Raw genomic sequence first — 23012 nt, 5'->3', positions numbered from 1 at the left:
AAAAAAAAAGTGGAGAAAAATTAATTGCAAAAATAAAAAAAAACTGTTCAACTTTATCCTAATTGAAATTTTAAAAAAAAAAGCAAAAACAAATAAAAAGATACAGATAATATATAAATGAATACATAGGAATTTTATTTTTAATGTAAAATTATTTTTTTTTCATTAAATAATACAAAAATTAGCATTTAAAAAACCGTACAAATTCACTGAAAAAACCAAAGGTTTCACACACGTTATAGTTCGGAATTAGCATTTTAAAAACCTTGCAAATTCACTGAAAAAACCATAGGTTTCACACATGTTATAGTTAGCTGGACATTTCACTCGTGAAAAACCAATGAAATTCCCCCGTTATAGTTAGTTCAGCTAACTATAACTCGCGCCCCCGCAATGCACTGCTGATGACGTCAAATATTACATCACTCATGACATGGTCTATCTATCAGCTGGCTTCGGCCGGTTTCCTCGTGGCAGCCTTTCCTCTGGTGATGCTGAGAATACAGCGCTCCGCCGCATGCTGTGTTTAAATGACAAGTGGTTCCTCAAAGGTGTTCAAAAGAAACCTTCAGCACTAAGGTGCGTTGAATTATTTAATATTACAATTGCGGCAGAAGCCCTAGCAGATATATATATATATACATATAAATAAATAAATAAAATATAGATCTCTCAAATAAAACGCCTCCTTCGTTCAAGGAGCCCCCGATCCTCGTAGTGGGAACGGAGATCTGCACTGCAGTGAGAAAGGTACAGGTGTCAGAGAGGAGGTGCGTATCCGTAGTCCTAGTCAGAAGCAATTTCTCAAATGGTAGTAGGGGGAAACTAGCGTGGGGGCGAATGGTGTGATGAATGACACAATGGTGGATAGCCACGTACTGCCATTGGGATGGTGGATGGAATATCATAATTGTGTTGGATCCGGCAGAAGTCCAATAGCTCTGGGGGATCAAAAACATTGCCTATTCTTTTGCAGCTGGCTTGTTGCCACTGTATGTAGTTGGAGCTCTGACAGGCTGGAGGACGGTCGGGATTACCAATAATCGCGGGTTTGTGGGGAGATTCGAGTGGACAGCTTTTTCAGGATCTGCACCCTATGAGGTCCCCATTGTAGCCTTATGGACCAGTGAGATGTACACCCCATGAGGTCAGTGTTTGGGTTGCCAGGGTATCTTCCAGATATGGACTGGACTGCCTGGTCAATGAAGGACCAGTGTTTCTCAGAGAGGGGCTCGGACCATTCTACTATGTACCGTAGCTGCGCCACTTCATGGTAATGTGTAAGATGGTGAACACCAAGGCCACCCTCTGCGGGAGAAAAGTACGCCTGTTTTTGGACATACAGGCTTTCTTACCCACCAAGATGTAATCTTCTATAAAATGCGGTAATTTGTTCAAAACCTGCGGTGGTTGGTTGCAGAGGCAATGTGTACATAACAAATATAATCTTAGGCAGCAGAGTAATTTTGATGTCCGTAAGGCGCGCCAGAAATGAGAGCCAGTAGCCTTTCCATGTTTGTTCTCCCCATTTCGAACCAATGTGGGGTGAATTGGAAGAGTCTGGTGCACTACCCACAGCTCGGCCCATGAGAAGGGAAAGAAGCAAATGAGTAAGTTGGTCTGTTGATGGGACTGGTAAATTGAAGATCTGAGATTTCTGGAGGTTGACTCTAAACCCAGAAGCTTTCTCAAACTCCTACAGTTCCTGCACAAGTACTCGAGTGGATGTGTGAGTGTGACTATAACGTTGTCTGCATAGAGAGCAAGCTTGTGGTCCATCCCTCCCATAGTGATACCCGTTCTTGTAGGGTTCTATGAATACGTCCTGCAAGGAGTTCCATGTACAGGTCAAAAAGGTGTGGAGACAAGGGGCATTAACTCAAACGGTCGCTGAGAGTCTGAATAGATACACAAACCTAGCGTCTGAACCACTCACCAAGGCCCACCGCCCGGAACACTGAAAGCAGGTAATACCAATGTACTTGGTCAAAAGCTTTCTCAGTGTCCACAGACAATATTGCAGGAACCCGGTAATGCTGGGTTTTATCCACGAGGTGGCACAAGTGTTTGGTGTTGTCCCTACAGCCCCATTCGGGGATAAACCCCTTCTGATCAGGGTCCACGAGTACCTGTATATATGGAGCCAGGCAGTCACTAATATGGTAGTGAAGATCTTGGCATCCCCATTTAGTAGCAAAACTGGCCTGTATGAGGAAAAAGTATGGGGTGTTTGCCGGGCTTTGGCAGTACCATAATGGTAGCTAGGGAGGTTGCATATAATTTATAAAAATCTGAGGTATAGCCATCCTGCCCTGGTGCCTTGCCCAACTGTAGGTGGGAAATCGCTGAAAACACCTCGTCCATCCGGATATCACAATCCAAATGCGAGGCATCCGGAGACGTTAATTGCTCCAAAGTGGCCTGCGCTAAATATGAGGAGGCATCTTCTTCTGCCAGGGCCACAGCAGAGTAAAGAGAGGCAAAGAAGAGTTCAAAACACTGGCCAATTTCCTCATCTTTGCAATAACCGGACACTCTGTGGCCCTTTGATTTCAGCCAACCATTATGTAACATCCTGGGCCCGTAAGTGGTGTGCCAGCAGCCACCCCGCCTTATTGCACCCACATAATCCTTCTGCTTAGTGCATAAAAGGGCATATTCTGTTCTTTTTTTTTTTTTTTTAAATATTTTTTTATTGATGCAATTTAGATGTTACATAATACATTAGACAGAACCATATATTATCAACAATTAAACAGATGCTAAATCTTCAAGAGGCACCAAAGCCCGGTAAGAACATATCAAAACATGAGACGGGGAGGCATTATGTACATACATTCGAAAATCCAATACAATATACATCAAACTCTTGGTCTTCCAGCAATCCAGTCAGAGATTGGAGACCATATCTTTTTACCGATGTCCTGTTTTTTCCTCCCTTTCTGAGCATATAAAGAAATTTCAATGTTATATATAGCCAATAATCTAGATAACCATAGCTGGAAAGAAGGGGCATTTACATCTTTCCACCATGAGGTAATTAATATCCGAAGTACTGCTACAGTTAAAAAGACCAAAGCTTCCTCAGATTTCCCAAGTTTTAAACTATTATCTAGACCCAATATCATCAACGAGGAGGACCATTCAACCCTTCGACCAAGCACCTCCACCCAAAATTTCGCTATCTCTCCCTGAATAGCTAATAACGAGCTACAGTTATAAAACATATGCGTCAAGTCTGCTTGGGCCAAATTGCATCTGGGGCACCTGTCATCTTTAACCCCCCACCTAAAAAGCTTTGCTGGAGTGAAATATAAATCAAACAGGGTTTTATAATGCTGGGCCCTCAAATTCGTAGAGCGAAAGATTTTTTTATTTAAATAGAGTGCCTTATCGAGATCCACATCGGGGTTATCCAGTTTCCGTACAAGAGTATTCTCCATTTTCTCGATATCGCTCTGTAAAGCATCCAGCAACGACAAATAGACATTTTTAATTCTTATACCCCCTGTTACCAACATATCAATCAGAGGAACTTTTAACACTGTTGGCCATCTGATTCTTAAAACTTTAATGACACTGGCCAGCTGAACATAGGAGATCCAGTGACTTGAAGGGATGGCAGCTCTACTCTGCAGTGCTTCGAAGCCGATCAGCCCATCTGCCCCCACTATATCACCTAATGTGCTGATTCCATGCTCCTGCCAGATCCGGATATTCCTCTCAAGACCTCTACCCCGAAATAAGCTCGAATTACTAAGGTGCAGATGCGCATGGATTTTGGGTATTTTACAAAAGCAAGATATAGCTCTCCAGAGTCCCCATACACCTTCCAATATCTTAAAACGTGGTCTTTTATGATACCTCCGTTCAACCTCACACATCAGGAGACCATATGCCTTACTTCCAACTAATAGCTCATATATAGATGGTGGGGTCTGTAGATCACCTTGCCCTGAATCATTGGGTTGAGTAGGTTGAAAAAGAATAAACATTTCTGCCAGCTGACAGGACCAATGATACAATCTTAAATTGGGTAAGGAGAGCCCCCCCCTATCCCATGGAAGTGATAAAAGGTTGGTGGATCGTCTAAGTTTCCCGTATTGCCAAACAAATCTAATGAATATTGACTCTAGCCACTTAATAGTTTTTTCCTCTACTAACAAAGGTATAGCTCGAAAGAGATATAAGATTTTTGGAAACATTGTCATCTTGAGAACATTGACCCTGCCGATCAATGAGAGATGTAAAACATCGATTCTTTTGAGATCTACTTCTATCGTTTTCCCAAGTGGGATAAAATTCTCTGCTGTGATCTTATTAACCGCGGCATTAATTCTAACTCCCAGATAAATTGCTGAATCCACATATCTAGAGTCGGCTTTATCTATATTTGCTGTACAGATAATTTGGGTTTTAGATTCGTTTAACAGATACCCCGACCTCATGCCAAAAATGTAAGCCATCTGAACCAAAACCCCAAGTGTCTGTTGCGGGTTCGTTGTAATCACAGCCAAATCATCGGCATATGCCATGATTTTGTTTTCAAATCCATTATGTATCACTGGTTCTATCCGGGGGCTGCCTAAGATCTCCCGAATAAGAGGGTCGATATAAAGAGCAAAAAGGATAGGGGAACAAGGACAACCTTGGCGCGTACCTCTCGTTATATAAATTCTCAGAACGCTCTCCCATAACCACAACCCGGGCAACTGGATCGCGATACATTGCCCGCAGAGCTGTAATACAATTCTTACCAAAGCCTCTACCGATTAAAATCCGCCATAAATAATTCCAACAGACACGGTCAAAGGCCTTCTCTGCATCTAGCAGGATCATGGCCATCTCTCCTCCCACTGCAGACTGGATATCAAATAAGGCTATTGCCCTCCTAATATGATCTGTGGTACCTCGCCCAGGTACAAATCCATGCTGCCAAGGGGAGACGAGATCACCAATGACCCTGCCCAGTCTTTTAGCCCAGATTTTAGAATATAACTTCGTGTCTGAGTTAATTAGCGAAATTGGGCGATAGGAGCCCGGTTTGTCCTTTGGTTTCCCTTTCTTATGGAACACCACTATGTTTGTTTCTTTCCATGAATCCGGGGCCACCCCTGTTCCCATTACCCCGTTGAAAAGATCACTAAGAAGCGGGGTAATCTCTGCCTCAAAACATCGATAGACTTCTAAAGGTATTCCATCAGGGCCTGCCGCTTTGCCAATGGCTGACCCTTGCAGGGCTTCCGCTATATCCCTCCCAGAAATCTCACTCTCTATCTCTTCTATTGCAGCATCCGCTAAACGAGGGCCATTATCAGCAATCTCCTCCGTCCCAATCTCCTCCGTCCCAGGTTCATTTAATATTGTTTCTGTGTATAATTTTTGATAAAAATTCTTAAAAACCTGGAGAATATCTGGAGGGTCAGAATATTCTATACCATTTTCTTCCATCTGAGATATAATATTTTTAGACTTGCCCTGCCTTATTTGTAATGCTAATATTCTGCCTGCCTGTTCCCCTGTTTCATACCGTTTAGCCCTAGACGATAGATACTCCAACATTGCTCTCTGAGTAATCTCCTTCTGTAGTTCGGCTCTGGCTACCAATAGTAGCCTATAACTCTCGTTGCTAGCCCGGTTTTGAGCAATATCAGAGGTATGTTGTTCCTCTGCAGCTGATAAATCCTCCAGACATTTTTCGACCTTTCTCCTATCCTCTTTTCTCAACCTTGCTGCACAGCTTATTGTTTCACCTCTAAAAGCGGCCTTAAACGCCTCCCAAACTCCATTTCGTGATGCGCTATATCTATTGGCATCAAAAAAATCACCCAACCATTTCCTGATATGACCAACATAGCGGGTATCCAATAACAGCTTTCTTTCAAACGTCCAACGTGTCCGAGTTTTAGGTACTCCTACCATTTGAAATGACAATACCAAAGGGTTATGATCCGACAGGAATTTGGGAAGTTTAAAGATTTCTACTTTGTTAATTTCTGAGGAGGATGTAAAGAAATAATCCAATTTTGAGTATTTTCGAAAAGGATTCGAAAAATAAGTGAAGCCAGATTTAGAAGGTTCTTTCACACCCCACACATCAATCATCCCATGTGAATCCATAAGAGCTTTTATAGCCCTGAAAACTCTAGGTTTCCGTCCGGTATACGTTATGTTACTGACCCAGTCAGCCGAGATATTCATATCCCCACACATAATTATAGGGGGTATCCAGTTTACCAACTATTTCTAGGAAATCAAAAATCTCCGGGTCGTCACAGTTTGATCCATAGACAACACACAGTGTCAAGCCTATTACCATCTCCACCAATAGCCATCTCCCACTACTATCAGTTTTAATTCGTCTAACACCCCCCATGGATTGGGTAGAACAAGCTAATAGCTCAAAGCCATTGATATGCATGAGGCTTCTCCGAGCCCAGGGGAGGGGAGTTTCTTGTAGGCACAAAATGTCGAAATTATTAAGCCTCACAAACGATGCCAGTTTGTTACGTTTCCTCCAATCATTCATCCCCCCAATATTGACTGAACAGATTTTAATACCGGTCATCCCTAAAATATATACATATAACAAAGACCATCTGATCCTTTGGCGATTTAGCACTGGTTTTAATCACTCTTACCTGCCTACAAAAATGACAAATTTCTATAAACATCGTACTGCATCCATATTTTCCATTTTTTGTTGACCCACCACCCTTACCCTCCCTGCCCCCCTCCCCCTGTGCCACCCCCCTTCTAGTGAAGCGCTCAGACCTAGTCTGTGCTTAGGATGGTGCGCGTGATTTGCAGTGACGGCTAGCCGTTGAAACCAAAAATTTAAACAACAAAAGAAATTACTCTTAGGTCCCGTCGAGACCCCACTATTATTATAACCTTCATAATATCGGTGGACGAACCCCCATCATCTTATTTTTAACACGTTGAGTAATAGAAGACAATCCGGATATATGATCCCTCCCCCGGCCTGCTTAACATACTATTCCATTTTGTCAAGAGAGACCAAGTATTCTTTTGCCTTAATTTCTGAGGAGAAAAAGATAGTCTTCCCTGCGTTAATTATTTTCAGCTGCGCCGGGTTTATCAGATAGGCTTGTATCTTTTTATCCTGGAATAGGCTTATCATCCCTCTAAGTCTCCACCTGCGCTCTACTGTCGCATGGCAGAAATCGGGACGGACAAAGAAAGAGACCCCTTCGCCACTTCTTTTGGAGTCTGGTCTGGCTTTTTCTGCGATGGATTGCCTCAAAATAAAGTTGCCAAAGAAAACCAACACAGCCCTCGGCTTATCACCTTCCTTGGACTTTTTACGAACAGTAAAGGGGGTACGGTGTACCCGTTGGATTTCGCTCGCCCAATTCCATTCAGAAAGCTCTGGGAATGCTTGCACAAAGAGTTTAACCATGTATGCCTTAATATCCTGACCCTCGACTCCTTCCGGTATCCCCAAGACTCTCAGGTTATTCCGTCGTAGCCTGTTCTCCATCTCCTCCATTTTCCACTGCATGTCAGCCACTTGTGCGGATTGGGTCTTTACTTGGTTGATCGCCTCTGCTGACTCTGTCTCCGTTGACACAATTCTCTGCTCCAGGTTAGATACTCGATCCCCTATGTTTGCACATGTCTTAGACAGTTTCCTAACGACCCCCTGGATCTTCCTCATAGCGGCTTGGGCTTTACGGTTGTCCTGACGGGTCTCCTCGCGATGTGAGATTATCTCTTTGTGAATGTTTTCCAACATAGTCATATGAGCAGTGTCCGGATTGGGGGAGCCCTGTAATGCCAAAGTAGAGGAATGATCCCAGCTAAGCTCACCTTGAAGGCCCACCTGAGCTAGAGGTTGCTTTTTCCCAGGAGGACCCACTGGGGGCCTAGATGTAATTACAGGGGGGTCTAGCTCTAATTCACTTTCTGAGTCCAAAAAGGAGCTGCATTCGACATCATCGTCGTCGGACCACTCTGCCCCCTCTGAAACAGAGAAAAAGCATTCGCTAGAATCTTTATCTTTATCTCTACCCTTTTCTCCTTCATCTTGATGAGCCCCAGTGCCAAGGCCGATATCCGGGCTAATATCCAAATCAGCCGTCGCACTTAACAAAGTTTGCTGCCCGGCCTCTTGCGGACACAGCTCCCCTTCGGATTTTTTAGGATCCTGCTCAGGAAGGCCCCTATTATCGCTTGCAGCCTCTTGCAGCCTGAGATCTTTATTAGTCTCATCTCCGATAGACAAACCCTCACTATGTTCCCCCACAGTGTGCAGACAAGGTTCCAAGGATGATGCCTGCTCGCGGATGGTGGATCCGTCTTTTAAATCATTTAGAATAACAGTCTCAATAATCTCCGAGGGAGCACTATCCCGACTGTCTGCCGTACCTTTGGACTTTGGACCCCCCTGCTCCTTACCAGTTCTTGAAAAGATGTCAGCTATTGAGGCTGTAGAGGATGTAGCTTGTCTGGTTCTCCCCAGAGTTTGTTTTGATGAGCCTGCTCGACCGTCTTTCCCACTCCCTTCCTCGTTCCCTGCCACATTTCCTCCTTCTTGTACTTTTTTTTCCCTTTGTATGGCCTTCTTTCCACCTGCTGCAGCCTTTGGTGCCATTACGCTTCTCCTCCTGTGAAACCACTTCGAGGGCGCCAGGACTACACCGCAGGCGCCCTCCGAATCGATGCGAAACTCCGCAGAACTCCGCCTGGGACGCCAACCAGAAGTAGGCCTGGGCCAAAATTCCGTTCGCGGAAATTGCGATATTTTGGCATTTTCGCGTTCCGCCGAAAGCGCGAAAATGTCAAAATTTCCGCATTCCGCAGCTTAGCGATAATTTTTTTCTTGCTCGCGCTGTAAAACAATACATTCTCGCGCGCGATCGCCTTACCTGAATCCCTGCGTTCTCCGACAAGTTTTCTTGACCCGGTCGCGTTCTCCACGAGATGTTGGATTTTGGTACCCATTTTGCGCTGTCTCGCGAGAGTTCGCGGCCGCATTCAAGTCATTTTTCACGCGATCACGTCATTTGTCGCGCGATCACGTCTTTCTTCTCGCGATCATGCACCGCGCGAGTATGAGAAGATTGAGATCTCGAACATGTCATTCTACATCGCGAGCCAGAGAATGAGGACGCGGGCACATGAAATCGAACGCGAACAGGAGAAAGAGACCGCGAACACGTCATATCCAACGCGACAGGGACAAAGAAGAGAACGCGATCATATCGTTTTCGACACGCCGGCGGAAGTAATGTGAAGCTGGAGAACTCAACAACGTAAAATTTACAATTTGGAGAGGAATATCGGCTCTAGCAGCATGAAACCATCTGCAAATACTGATTTTGGATGAAAAGAACTCCTTACATTCACATTTGGCTTTCCTTTTTTGTGCAAGGAGTCATTTTTTTTTTACAAGGTGGAGAGAGGGAGGAAGTGACACAGATTCTCCAACTTCCTGTTCAGCAGGCTCCTCCCAGTGCTTTGTCCATCTCCTGCTCATTCTGCCTTTGGATTTGGAGCTGGAAAGATCACTCTTTTTGTCTGCTGCATCATTGCAATTGGATTTCAGGATTTTTGGAATAGGATATTTTACAAGTAAGTGGTTGTTGTGTTTGATTGTGGGCATTGCAGTTGTTGTGTAACTACAATTTATTTTTGATAATTATCATCATTCCTTTTTTTTTTTAATTTTTTTTAATTTTGTGGGTTGTAGTAGTAGGCCCGAGCTAGCCATGGGCATGGCCTCATGGGTGTGTGTGTGCATGATGAAGCAACTGTTCCTTTTGTTTTTTGAATATATTTCATTTTCAATCACATTTAGGGCATGGATGGCATTGGATTGAGTTGGGGAAGTGTGTTTTTTGGGGTGGCCTTGCTGATGTTGTTGGGGCTCGCCATGTGGCTGGTGGCCATTTTGAGGCCTAGGCCTGCAAGCTTGCCTGGCCTTGTCTGCCAACAGGCCTGCTTTCATCCACTGCTACCAGAGCAGGTAGCCACAGCTTTAGTAATCTACTGTTTTCTGTGTGCTCTGTTGAATTTAGACATCATTTTGGGCATGGATGGCATTGGATTGAGTTGGGGGAAGTGTGTTTTGGGGTGGCCTTGCTGATGTTGTTGGGCCTGGACATGTGGCTGGTGGCCATTTTGAGGCCTAGGCCTGCAAGCTTGCCTGGCCTTGTCTGCCAGCAGGCCTGCTTTCATCCACTGCTACCAGAGCAGGTAGCCACAGCTTTAGTAATCTACTGTTTTCTGTGTGCTCTGTTGAATTTAGACATCATTTAGGGCATGGATGGCATTGGATTGAGTTGGGGGAAGTGTGTTTTTTGGGGTGGCCTTGCTGATGTTGTTGGGCCTGGCCATGTGGCTGGTGGCCATTTTGAGGCCTAGGCCTGCAAGCTTGCCTGGCCTTGTCTGCCAGCAGGCCTGCTTTCATCCACTGCTACCAGAGCAGGTAGCCACAGCTTTAGTAATCTACTGTTTTCTGTGTGCTCTGTTGAATTTAGACATCATTTAGGGCATGGATGGCATTGGATTGAGTTGGGGAAGTGTGTTTTTTGGGGTGGCCTTGCTGATGTTGTTGGGCCTGGCCATGTGGCTGGTGGCCATTTTGAGGCCTAGGCCTGCAAGCTTGCCTGGCCTTGTCTGCCAACAGGCCTGCTTTCATCCACTGCTACCAGAGCAGGTAGCCACAGCTTTAGTAATCTGTTTTCTGTGTGCTCTGTTGAATTTAGGCATCATTTTGGGCATGGATGGCATTGGATTGAGTTGGGGAAGTGTGTTTTTTGGGGTGGCCTTGCTGATGTTGTTGGGCCTGGCCATGTGGCTGGTGGCCATTTTGAGGCCTAGGCCTGCAAGCTTGCCTGGCCTTGTCTGCCAACAGGCCTGCTTTCATCCACTGCTACCAGAGCAGGTAGCCACAGCTTTAGTAATCTACTGTTTTGTGTGCTCTGTTGAATTTAGACATCATTTTGGGCATGGATGGCATTGGATTGAGTTGGGGAAGTGTGTTTTTTGGGGTGGCCTTGCTGATGTTGTTGGGCCTGGACATGTGGCTGGTGGCCATTTTGAGGCCTAGGCCTGCAAGCTTGCCTGGCCTTGTCTGCCAGCAGGCCTGCTTTCATCCACTGCTACCAGAGCAGGTAGCCACAGCTTTAGTAATCTACTGTTTTCTGTGTGCTCTGTTGAATTTAGACATCATTTAGGGCATGGATGGCATTGGATTGAGTTGGGGAAGTGTGTTTTTTGGGGCGGCCTTGCTGATGTTGTTGGGCCTGGACATGTGGCTGGTGGCCATTTTGAGGCCTAGGCCTGCAAGCTTGCCTGGCCTTGTCTGCCAACAGGCCTGCTTTCATCCACTGCTACCAGAGCAGGTAGCCACAGCTTTATTGATCAAGTGTTTTCTATGTGATCTGTTGAATTTTTAGACATCACCTTCTTGAGAGTGTAGTGTGGCTGTACACAGTACTAGTAGTATAACATAGCTCTAGTTAAAAAAAATTCATAAATGGCTAGACTATCTTTTGTTTGCACTAGTACAGTACTAAGTAACTGAACCACAAAAACAAATGCAACATTTCACTGATGTTATTCTCCTGTCTTCTTTGCTTTTAGGTGCACAAAAGACAGAGCAGGAGGTGTGATCGGCATCACCTAGCTACCCGTTGTACTGCCAGCCAGACAGAAGTCCTGCTGCGCATCACGCCCACGTGTGACCAGAACTTGTTGTGCATCTGCCTCCTGCCTGACGTCGGAATAGGATGGCCCCAAAGAAAGGTACCAGGTCCAGTACCAAGAAAGTTGCTGGTGAGAAGAAGGAACAGAAAAAGGAAGTGCCATTAACCACGACTGGTGGTGTGCCGGCCAAGGTTTTTTTTTGGCACCAAAGCGTTGTCCGGGAACCAAGCTGGGAGCAGCACAGCGGTCCAGCAACCCCACCAACCTAGGCCCAAGGGCTTTACTGTCGCAGAGGTAGCCAGTCTACTAACGGGCAGCGATGTTGAAGAAATGTCATTACCGCAAAGTAGTACACAATCAAGTTCAACGCAGGCGCAAACTCAGCAGATCAGTGTGCAGCCGCCGCAACAAGAACAGCAGCAGCAGCCGCCGCAACAAGAACAGCAGCAGCAGCCGCCGCAACAAGAACAGAAGCAGCCGCCGCAACAAGAACAGCAGCAGCCGCCGCAACAAGAACAGCAGCAGCCGCCGCAACCAGAACAGCAGCAGCCGCCGCAACCAGAACAGCAGCAGCCGCCGCAACAGCCCACCATAGTAGTTGTTGCTCCTGACGTAGGGGCATTTCAGGAAATCGAGCTTCCTGCAGACAAAGCGGAGCGAAGTCAAACCACTGTTTCAGAACATCTATTGTCTTCCAGACCACCAGCAAGGAAAAGGAGGCTTAGTCCATCATCTTCTTCTTCAAGCCCCGCTTCTGATGATCGTGATGACACTTGGGTCCCACCAGCTCGGTCCGAGAGTGAAGTACGCCACAAGACATTGCTTCTGAAAAGGAAGGTCCCAGAAAAACTTAGAGTTATGGAGGTAGATGTAGAAGAGGGGGGTGATGATGTTGATGAAGACGAGCCAGTCATCACGCACATTACTCCCGCCCCAAAGGGATTGGAGACCGACATTCTAACCCTATCCAGAAAGGCTGCTACTGAGCGGGATGTAGCACGGATCTCACCAACACAGGTTACACCACCACTACCTCCAGCTGCCATATTTTCCAAGGCCCGGCAGGGACCTACATCCAGCTCAACCACCTCAGTAGGAAGTGGTAGTAAAAGTCACAGTGTAGGTGGACAGGGTCACATATTTTCAAGCACCCCCTCAAGTTCATCTGGTGTTGAAAGTGGCACATCCAGCAGTGCCAGAAAGTTCTCCTCCCCAGTTTGGGACTTCTTTTCTGTTAGCGCCAAGGAGGAGAACGTTGCTATATGCGCAATTTGTCGGCAAGGTGTTCGGCGTGGTAAGCTTGGTACAAACTATGGTACCGGAGGACAAGCAAGTCATCTCAGAATACACCACACTATTGTGTGGGAGGATCACCTACTTAAGTTAAAAGAAAGTAGGAAAACTAAACCCTTTGAAGTTGGTCAGGAATCAGGGAGCGATATTATTGTGGTGGCAGGTGAAGAACAGGGAGGCATTTCTAGCCCTGTCTCCAGTAGTGCAGTCACTGCAGTGGTAACGCCCACATCCTCCTCAGTAACATCAGAGTGGCACCGCAGTAAGAGCCATACTCAGAGTGTGGGTGAGACACCAAGGCGACCGGCGAGTACCTCAATGAGACAATCTGTGTCGTTGAGCCTTAGTGGGTTAATGGCACCACTAAGGAAAGTAAGCCAGCCTACCATTGACAGCATGTTTAGGTTGGAGGGGCAGTTCCAACGCAACCACCCAACGGCACGATTGTACAATGCGAAGCTGGCTAAAATGTTAGCGCTGGACCTTCTTCCTTTTTCATTTGTGGAAGGGGTGGGTTTCCTTGAATTTGTGTCTGCCATCTGCCCGAAATGGAAAGTTCCAAGCCGGTCCTATTTCGCAAGAATTGCTGTTCCGGCACTACATCATGATGTGCTGGAATTGGTTGGACAAGCTTTGCAGAAGAGTGCTGTGCACAATATCCACCTAACAACAGACATGTGGACCAGTTGCCAAGCCACAGATTAAATGTGTATCACTGCACACTGGATCTCTTTTGTGGGGGTTAAAGATCAACTATCTGCACGAGGTGTTGTTGACACAGCTGCGATTTTTGAAGGTACTCGGAAACATGCAACTGTAGCCATGTTCGCCATGGAGAAATCTCATACGGCTGAAAACATTTTAGAAGAGTTTCGCACCAAGGTTTTGGAATGGCTGCAGCCCAGAGGGCTTGGTATTGGTTTTGTTGCCACAGACAATGGCAGTAATGTACTTAAGGCCATGGAACTTGGTTCCTATTTCAGGGTTCCGTGTTTGGCACACTGCATAAACATTATAGTGCAAGACTTTCTGAAAAAAGAACCCATAGTAAGCAATTTACTGTCCATCTGCCGAAGAATATGCACTCATTTCAGCCATTCTTTTAAAGCTCGGAAGCAGCTGAGGATCCTCCAACGTGAGCGTAGGGTGCCAGTCAAGGCACTCATCCAGGAGGTGGCAACACGTTGGAACTCAACGTATTACATGCTTGATCGTCTGTACGAACAGCACAGGTCACTCAATGATTATGTCTGGTACAGAAGCAGTGATGCTAGTGTTAAAGGCATGACCCTTCAGAGGGAGCAATGGACCCTAATTCAATGCCTGACTGAGATGCTGTCTCCTTTTGAGGTCTTCACACGTGAAGTCAGCAAGGAGGACTGTACAATGGGCCAAGCTATCCCATTGTTGCAAATGCTAGAGCATGAGCTGAATAATGTGTCTGAATCCTACAAAGGTGTAGAGGACAGAAGGCAAGCCCATGACTTGGTGGAGAGCTTATCCAGGCGCTTATCAGAAAATGTAAGGATACAAAATAAAATTTTGTCACAAGAACATTACATTTGTGCCACAATTCTGGATCCACGTGCAAAATTAGGACTATTCCGTTCTTTTTCCGACACTGATGTTGCCCGCTACAAAAGTTGTATAGCTGAAGCAGCCATCAAGTTTGAAAACGAAGGGCTGCTAATTAAAAGCCCGCCACATCAACCCACAACAAGTACTGATACTGAAGCAGGCCATGCAGAATCAAGTGCAACTTCGTCGGCTGAGGGCAGTGCGGTTGGCTCACAATCGCAACACTCACCATCACCATCGACTACAAAAACAATAACTGGATCATTCGGCAGAGTACAACCATTATCAGATTGGTATGTAAAGATGGGCCTTAAGCACAGTGCTGATGCACAGAAAAAACAGCACAAAAGCTTACCAGCAGCAACCCTGAACATTGAGCGGGTGGTCCAGGCCTATCTGGACGACCCAACAGAGGTGTACGTTGATCAAAACCCAGTGCAGTATTGGCATAGGAAAAGGTCTGAATGGCCACAGCTCAGCAGGCTGGCGATAAGCTATCTGGCTTGCCCTGTCGCAAGTGTCTCTTCCGAACGTGTTTTCAGTGCTGCAGGTTCCATTGTAACCTTGAGAAGGACCAGTCTATCTCCCAAAAACGTGGAGAGGTTAACAATGATCAAAATGAATCAGCACTTCATACCACCGAATTACACAATGCATGAATAAACAGAGGAAGATGAGGACAGCGGCTCAGGTGACGGAAGTATTGTGTCAGATGATTACCTACTACTGGAAGATCCCCCAGAGTTTGAGGAAGAGCTATACTTCCCTGACAATTAGGCTCGCACTTACCGTCTTCCTCCCTTTTTTCCCCCCCTTTGTTTGTGTCTGTTGTTCCGGTTATAAACTTGTGAATCGCAACCAATGCATTATCACCGTCTTCTAATCTTCTAATTTAAGATACAAGTTTCAGGTGTCTGCCATTTGACACTACAGTCCTCAGAATCCAGCTCCTCCGCTCGATCATACTGCATCTCCTGGTCAATTCCATTTCCCTCATGAATGATGATTGGATGATGGTAACAACAAATTCAAACTTTCCTCGTCCTTCCAAAACAAGTGGACCATGAATCTGATGACTTCTATAGCTATCCTCCTTCAGAGCCGAGAGAGACTGGCCATTAACTGAAAATAAGATGCAACAGGTAATGATTGATGCCATGCATTGTCCGCAGAAAAGCAGACTGAGTGATGTAGATTTTGTTGTGTGTGTTGCGCATGAATGAATTGATGTAATTGTGCACTGCCACTAATCAACATTCTACAGAACACACTAATTTTCCTCTTCTGGCAAACAAGAAATGTGTACTTCTCCTGCATCTTGGTGATACATTGCTTTTAATTCAATACAGGAAGGGGACTCACTCAATCTGCGCAATGCAAATGACTGTGACTTAACAGCACCGTCCATCATGATGATGGCGAAAGAGACGGCCTGCAGCGTTAACGAGATGAGATGCAACAGGTAATGATTGATGCCATGCATTGGCCGCAGAATAGCAGACTGAATGATGTAGATTTTGTGGTGTGTTGCGCATGAATTGATGTAATTGTGCACTGCCACTAATCAACTTTCTACAGAACACACTAGTAATTACTAATTTTCCTCTTCTGGCAAACAAGAAATGTGTACTTCTCCTGCATCTTGGTGATACATTGCTTTTAATTCAATACAGGGAGGGGACTCAATGTGCGCAATGCAAATGACTGTGACTTAACAGCACCGTCCGTCATGATGATGGCGAAAGAGACGGCCCGTTAACTTAAGATGAGAAGGAACAGGTAATAATTGATGATAATTAATGGCATGCATTGGACACCTGACTCTGAGCTATTGGTCTTTGTGTTTGCGTTGTTTGTTGTGCACAAAGTGATGTCAAAGTGTACTAGTGGTAATCTATCTTTCTGTACAGAATAAAGAATGACTCAAGTCATTAATATTTATATTTCTACTCTTGTTGTGTTATAAAAATTACACTTGTACTGCAGGCAGATCTTCAGTCAGTAGAAGTATCAGAGCTGATGATGAAGTCAGGAGGATGTTTCATGAGTGGCATAAAACGGAAAAGCCTAAAGGTAAACACGTGAACAACAACCACAGCACACCCAAATGTCTGTGTAGAAGTTGAATAGAGTGTAGCGGTGGGATGACTGCAGTGCATTGATTTTACTAACTTTAACTGTAAAATGCTATGTCTGGAATGGATAATGTGCTTTGCGTTTGTCCAACTCTTTGAGAGAAAAAAAAAAAAGGACTCTAAAGTGTTAACGTAGGATGTGCTAATGGTAAGCACTGTGGGCCTGATCTCTCCTGTTACTGTTGAAGGTCTATGCTGGAAACAGACTACAGTAGAGATGATGCATATGCATACATGCCACCTCGGAAAGTGTTCTTGTTGCACTACACCATCACTTGTGCACTACACCATCACTTGTGCATTTGTTTTCACTTTCTTTCTGAATATCCCCTTTGGTTTTCAATCTAAAATTACAGGCCGGGCCTTGTCCAAAACTTTGTAAAACATTACAATGCATATTAATTACCTTACCAATCAATCACCTTTTTATTCCAGCCGGGCAGTGGCGAGTGGTGAGGCGACACACCCAAGATTGATGGACGAGAGGAGCAAGAGGAATGCCGAGATGCAAAAAACCAGTCCACATTTTTGACCAGGATAAGACAGTAACAGTATCCACTTTTCACTTCTTTTAAATAATTTGATTAATATCTTGTATACATTCTTTACAACAGTGTGTTCTTGGAGTTATTATCAATCATCATTACGCTTGCTCTGTGTTTACGATTCTTCACTACCAATATTTAAAATTTCTATTTGCTATCTGTTAAAAGTATTAAGGCCGGAACAGAACAAGAAATAGAAGTGTATGTAATCCGGGTCTCATCATGCATGCATTTCCTTTTTTATACCTTAACATATGGAATGGATATGGTATGGTAGTCTTCAATGATTGTCGTTTGTTTGTCTATGTATGCATACTGTTTTTCTATGTCAAACCTTTCCCAAAATCCCCCTTCCCATCCAATCAACGGACCCTAACCCTCTTCCCCCGGGCTGTGTGACTTATTGTCGAGGTGTAACTAAATTAAATGTTCACTAATACTTAATCACACACTTGCTGGGGCGGATGTGGTGAAAGCAACACTACTTCAATTTCAATGCAGAGCGATGATCTTCTTCTGCTTGCCCACCCATGAGTAGGATATTTCACAGGTTATTTTATTTAACAAAGGAACATATACCTCAGCATGAATTGCCGGCATTGATTGGATTTGTTTGTTGTCATTCCTCATATACAGCACTAACGGTTAGACTGTAGGCATAGCCAAGTCGACAAAACTATAGTTTGTAACTCTGTCTAGTAGGCTATCCTCATATTAACCAGCATTCAGTTTTTTTGTCAAATATTTGAGCATATAATTGTTGCTCGGTAAATTCTGTGATGTACTTCATTCAACTACTCCTCTAACAGTCTCTCAAAGGCGATTGACTATCTCCTTTTCTTTTTTTGGAAATGCTGCCACCCTGCCAGTGTATACTACTACTACTATACTACCACCACCACCCCAATCATGGCATGTATGAAAAAGGAAACCATCTTCACCATGCAGCCAGTGCTGTGCCACAGTTGGACATAAACATCAAGCACCGGTAAGAGAGAAGTTTGGGGGAGGCAGAATCAATAATGGACATGTTGTCAATGATGTCAGTTTCAAACACCACTCCAAAGAATGCATAGTAGGACCAGTCAATGAGTGAGGTGTGTCGCATCTATCGGTTTGTGTCTTATACAGTCAGCAAATTATTGAAATCAAACACGCTATGGGCGGCCATGCACCAGCAAAGAAACAGTGTGATGTAAAACAGTTACCCCACCTACAAAACATTAACAACATTGCATGTAACATAGAAAAATATATTTAATTGACCCTAACAAATAAACTAAACCCACAAAAGCTAACCCACCCACCTCCCTAACCCCAACGACTGTCCATAGAAATAGAGAACGCCCAAACGAGTGAAGAACGAACAGGAATTAAAAAAGGGGCAGTGACAGGGACTAACTGGTGGGGCGGGACTGGAGGAGGACACAAATCTGGTCCTCTAAATGGGCGACGCGGCGTCTAAGGCCGCGGCAGTTGCAGCCACAGTGGGGGGGCACCGGAGATGGCACGGTGGCGGCGGGCAGCCGCCCGGCGGTGGCGCCGTACCGCTGGAGGGCGGTGGCTGGGGCCCGGGGCAATGGAGGAGCCTTCAGTAGCTGCAGCAGCCTCCTCCTCCTCCTCGGCTAGGACCACCAGCCGCCGGTATTCCTGCTGGATTGCCTCCAGCTTCCGGCGCCGTGCCTTGGCGGCCAACTCCTTACGGTTGACTTTCGGAGTTGCTGTGTATCAAAAAGAAAAAAAAAAAACAATTGTAAAATATAGTCTTAATAAAACAGTAGGACAAGGTAATTATTTATACACATAGTGGCATGGTAGAGTAGCACTATAAAATAAAGCACAGTAGTACATAACATTTTAAATGTCGCCCGTCCTTCTTCCTTCCACCCGTCTTACACTTTTTAGTTGAACAGTGCACCAGGTGCTCTTCTCCATAAAACTTTCAAAGCGGAGTTGAAATCAGATAGATGAGGACATTGGTTACTCAATACTCCGGCTCCTAGTCCATACCAATTAAAGGGAATTCTAGTCTTCTAGTTCACTCTTCAAACGTCCCCAAGAACTCATACTTACTTACGACATTGGATAGCGGGCGGACTTTGTCCGCCCGCCATCCGACTGCTAAAAAGGGTGGGGGTCCCGTGGGGACAATTAATTAGGATGATGCGCCCGGCACAGTGGCGGGCGCACCCTGTTATTTTAAATTTAAATTCTGGTTGGCTTTGCTGAAAGCAATGCTAAAATGTTGTGCTGCTTTTCCAAGCACAACATGACGGGCCTCGCACGGAGCCTGTCACGTTTTGCTTTGAAAGTCGGGGGGGTACCATAGCATTGGTAGGTACCCTCCATGGGGGCCCCCAAGCATACTCTGCAATGTGTGCATGCCTTTCCGTGGCGGACGGTAATGCCGCCACGCAAAGGCATTCCAAAATGCAGATTATATGGCTGCCGGTGTGGTGAGAGAGACACCACCGCCATATTGAACCCTTTTCCGCCTAGACATGTCTGAATATTTTCTACAGGGATGGCGGGAGGTTTGCCCCTGCTGTGACGGCAGTGAATTCCAGCCAGCCCGGCGGGGGCAATACGCCCACCATCCTAATGGGGGCCCTAATTCACAACTGTACAGTATACATATACATACAGTACACCTTTGCAGTGAGTGTGCTGTCAAGTTCAACAATAGTTAAAGATTATGAATCTAACTTACCACCGCCTGCCACTGGTGCTGCCACTCCCCCTCCGTTGCTATCTGCAACTGCCGCATCCTCGCCCTCTGCGTCGCCTTCGCTGGCCCCAGCAATGGTGGTCGGTAGTGCGCCTAGAAAACATTACACATTTATTAGGCAACATATACACCTCCCCCCTATTGATCAGTAGCAAGGTTGAAAAATGAGTTAATACTAACATAAATCACTAGTACAAATCAGGTAGTAGTAGAGTAGACACTAAGTTATATGATCATTATAGCATTTGCTTGATTAGCCCTAGCCATGCACATGTGACGTTACCTTTACCTTGCAGCTTCTTAAGACACCTTTGAGCCCACATGACCTGCCTCACACTGCTACTGTCTAGTCTACGCGCTGCGTACAGGCGGTCAACAAACATTAACAAGCCACTTTTTTAGGAAGAACTGGTGTACTACTGTTACTGTTAGTCCATATTGCTTATCCATAGATGCTACACTTTTTGGCACGGCTGAGAAATGCTTGCAAGTTGCAATATACTAACGCACACCATTTCTTTTTTCGCTTTACAGACGCAAGATTCGCTTCTACGAACCAGAGCTTCTGAACGATGCACCAACTACCAGTACTAGGTTCTTCTGAGGTGAGGGTTCCCTTCACTCACATCTTCATTTATAAATGTATATAAACTAAATTGCTATGGGATGGTGGTGCTGCCTTCCACCACTTCAGTTATCATGATTTAATTCCCAACTGTATAAGTGTAACAATGTATATTGTTTTAATGTTATTGATTTGCCGGTTGGTGCTGCTAAGAAAACAGTGTACAGACCTTCTCAAATTGAAATAAAAATTTTAAACTTACATAGACTTTGTGGTATTTGGTGTGGAGTGGACTAACTTACACGAGTGAGCAAATTAAAGTAAGGGTGTGCATGTGAATTGCTTCCACGACAGAGGTTGGGTGTGTTAATGTTCTGGGTTGTCTACTTGTTGGTTATCTTGGGGGGAGGGTTCCGAGACCTAATAGGTATGACAAGACAGTACTATAGTCAAGCAGTGGAATTGTGGTGGGTGCGGAATTTCTGATTGAGGTGTGCAAGGAAGGTCCAACCTACCATCACCAACATCCTATTTTCTGGTGCAAATGTATGTGCAAGATCCCTACAACAGTTGTATGTCCTATAGGGTATCATATCAAAATATTAAGAAATCTGGTAGGGCTGTTGCTGTGAATTTTCAAAGCCTAAACATCAACAAGAGTAAAAAGTAGTACAAGACAACGACCCAACGGATTGTACGAGCTACTGGTGAATATGAGTTTTATATTACAACCTTTCACAAAGAGTGGCACTGGCCAACTGGGCAAGACTAGCTACTACAGTACAGACAGACAGACAGATAGTATGTAGTAGTACTCAGTCATCATAGCGGAGGCAGGGATAAGCTTTTTGAAACCGTACAGATCGAAGGATAATTGGTGGTAAAAAAATAGCATTTGGAAACACACTATAGTTCGGGAGAAATGGGGCAGTAAAAGTTATGGAATAAGAAATATTATTAAAAACAAGAAGACTTACTGGGGCCAGCAGAGGAGCCCTCAGCGGTGTCCTCCTGGTGGTGTTCCTGTCCCGCCGACTGCCCAGTCCCTGCCCGTCTGCCCCTGGGTGCTGATGAACAGGAAAGATATAAGAAAGAGACAAACATTGATGGATGGTGTCAACTTAAGCAAATACAATATTTTTCAACAACGGTCAAAAAACACTTATGTAAACAATTGCAATAACTACATTGACCGATCTCATCTGGTCAACATGTAATATCGGGGGATTCGCAGTTCGACTACTTAAGTTACTATTTATCAACAGTAATCCATTCTTCCATTCTGATTCCAGAAAACTAAGTTACAAGTAAGCCTAAGTATTAGTACAACGTACCACCCAACCTAGCCCACCTATTCCAGGCATGCCAATTGTACATTAAGTATGCATTTCCACTGTATTCCTCAACAATGTGTATGATCCAATCATGGAGGACACATGAACAGGACTACATTTTTTGTATACACCAAATTTTGGTATGATTGATGCTGATCTGCTACTGCTAAGTAACTGCAAAGCCTACCTCCACTCATTGAACAAACTAGAAAGGTTCTAAAGACTGGCGTACTAGCAGCACGTCACGTAACTGAGTGAGGGGGGCATCACGCATACCACTAACCAATTAGAAGCTCATACAAAGTACCTAAACCTATGTATCAATCCGCCCCTATCTATTAGTGACAGGACAAAGTAAGGAGTGGACGTGAGTCACTGTAGCATTACGTAACTTAATTTCTCTAAAATAAACTCGTAAAGAATCCCGCTAAGCAAGCGCAAACGCAAAGCTGCAAACAAGTAAGATTAGTAGTAGCGCAGAAGAGCACCTGTGTCATAATCACAGAAGACTTTTAAACGTTATTAACCTGGAATGTATTGCAAGCAGCAACATTCTAGCTGGTTGGAAAGAATAAAAGATATTCGCAATATATAACATAGAGCAGAAGAACAGACACAAAGTTGTAATAATTAAATAGGTACTCACCAAGCCCCGGGACCTCCACTCCTAGCAGGTCCAGCAGGTCCTGCTCACGGTCCAGGATGTCGGACCACCGGTGCGTCAGCTGTGCCTGGGTGCGCCGGACCCCAGAGATGCGCGGCGCACCTTCCCCCACCGCTGCCGACGCTCCCGGAGGCCGTACCCGGACCCAGGCCTGCCACCTGCTGCCAGGGTTGAGGGGAGGTGGCGCTGCACAAAGAAAATTAGTGCAGCCAACTCCGCCTCCCCAAATAAGGCCCGTGCATGCACCCCTTGTGGGCGCCGCCTTCCGCAAGGAAGGCGGTCGCGGCTCTGGCTGCGCCGGCGAACAGCCCTGCCCTTGGACATGGTTCTGGGGACGGGGCGGGAAAGAAAAGGTAAAATAAATAAAGGAGTAAAGGAAATAAATAGCGGGCAATACAAAGAGAAAAAGTAGCTAAAAAACAAAAAAAAAGTACACAAAAACCAAAAATAGAGGCAGGAAAATAGTTGGAGAAATAATAAGTAATAAAGATCCA

The 23012-nt window shown here is 45.1% G+C and overlaps 1 protein-coding gene across 2 annotated transcripts in view; it reads right to left on the bottom strand.

Annotated features, from left to right (window-relative positions):
• The window catches only part of LOC146796236 (uncharacterized), a 199855-nt gene that overhangs the window by 111963 nt on the left and 64880 nt on the right, over positions 1-23012 (bottom strand). Inside the window, exons 2-4 of one of the 2 annotated variants that reach the window (XM_085630186.1) lie at positions 21498-21587; positions 19938-20048; positions 18682-18948 (exon numbers count right to left, since the gene is read on the bottom strand). The exons of the other annotated variant lie outside the window; for it this stretch is intronic. Of the exons in view, the coding sequence (XP_085486312.1) occupies positions 18853-18948; positions 19938-20048; positions 21498-21587 (297 nt within the window). The 3' untranslated portion in view covers positions 18682-18852. Of the gene's footprint in view, positions 1-18681; positions 18949-19937; positions 20049-21497; positions 21588-23012 lie in introns of those variants that run through there. 2 annotated transcript variants of the gene reach the window in all.

The sequence above is a fragment of the Triturus cristatus genome, chromosome 10 (assembly GCF_964204655.1).
Source record: "Triturus cristatus chromosome 10, aTriCri1.1, whole genome shotgun sequence".
Classification (NCBI taxonomy): domain Eukaryota; kingdom Metazoa; phylum Chordata; class Amphibia; order Caudata; family Salamandridae; genus Triturus; species Triturus cristatus.
This window is presented reverse-complemented; position numbering and strand designations above follow the sequence as displayed.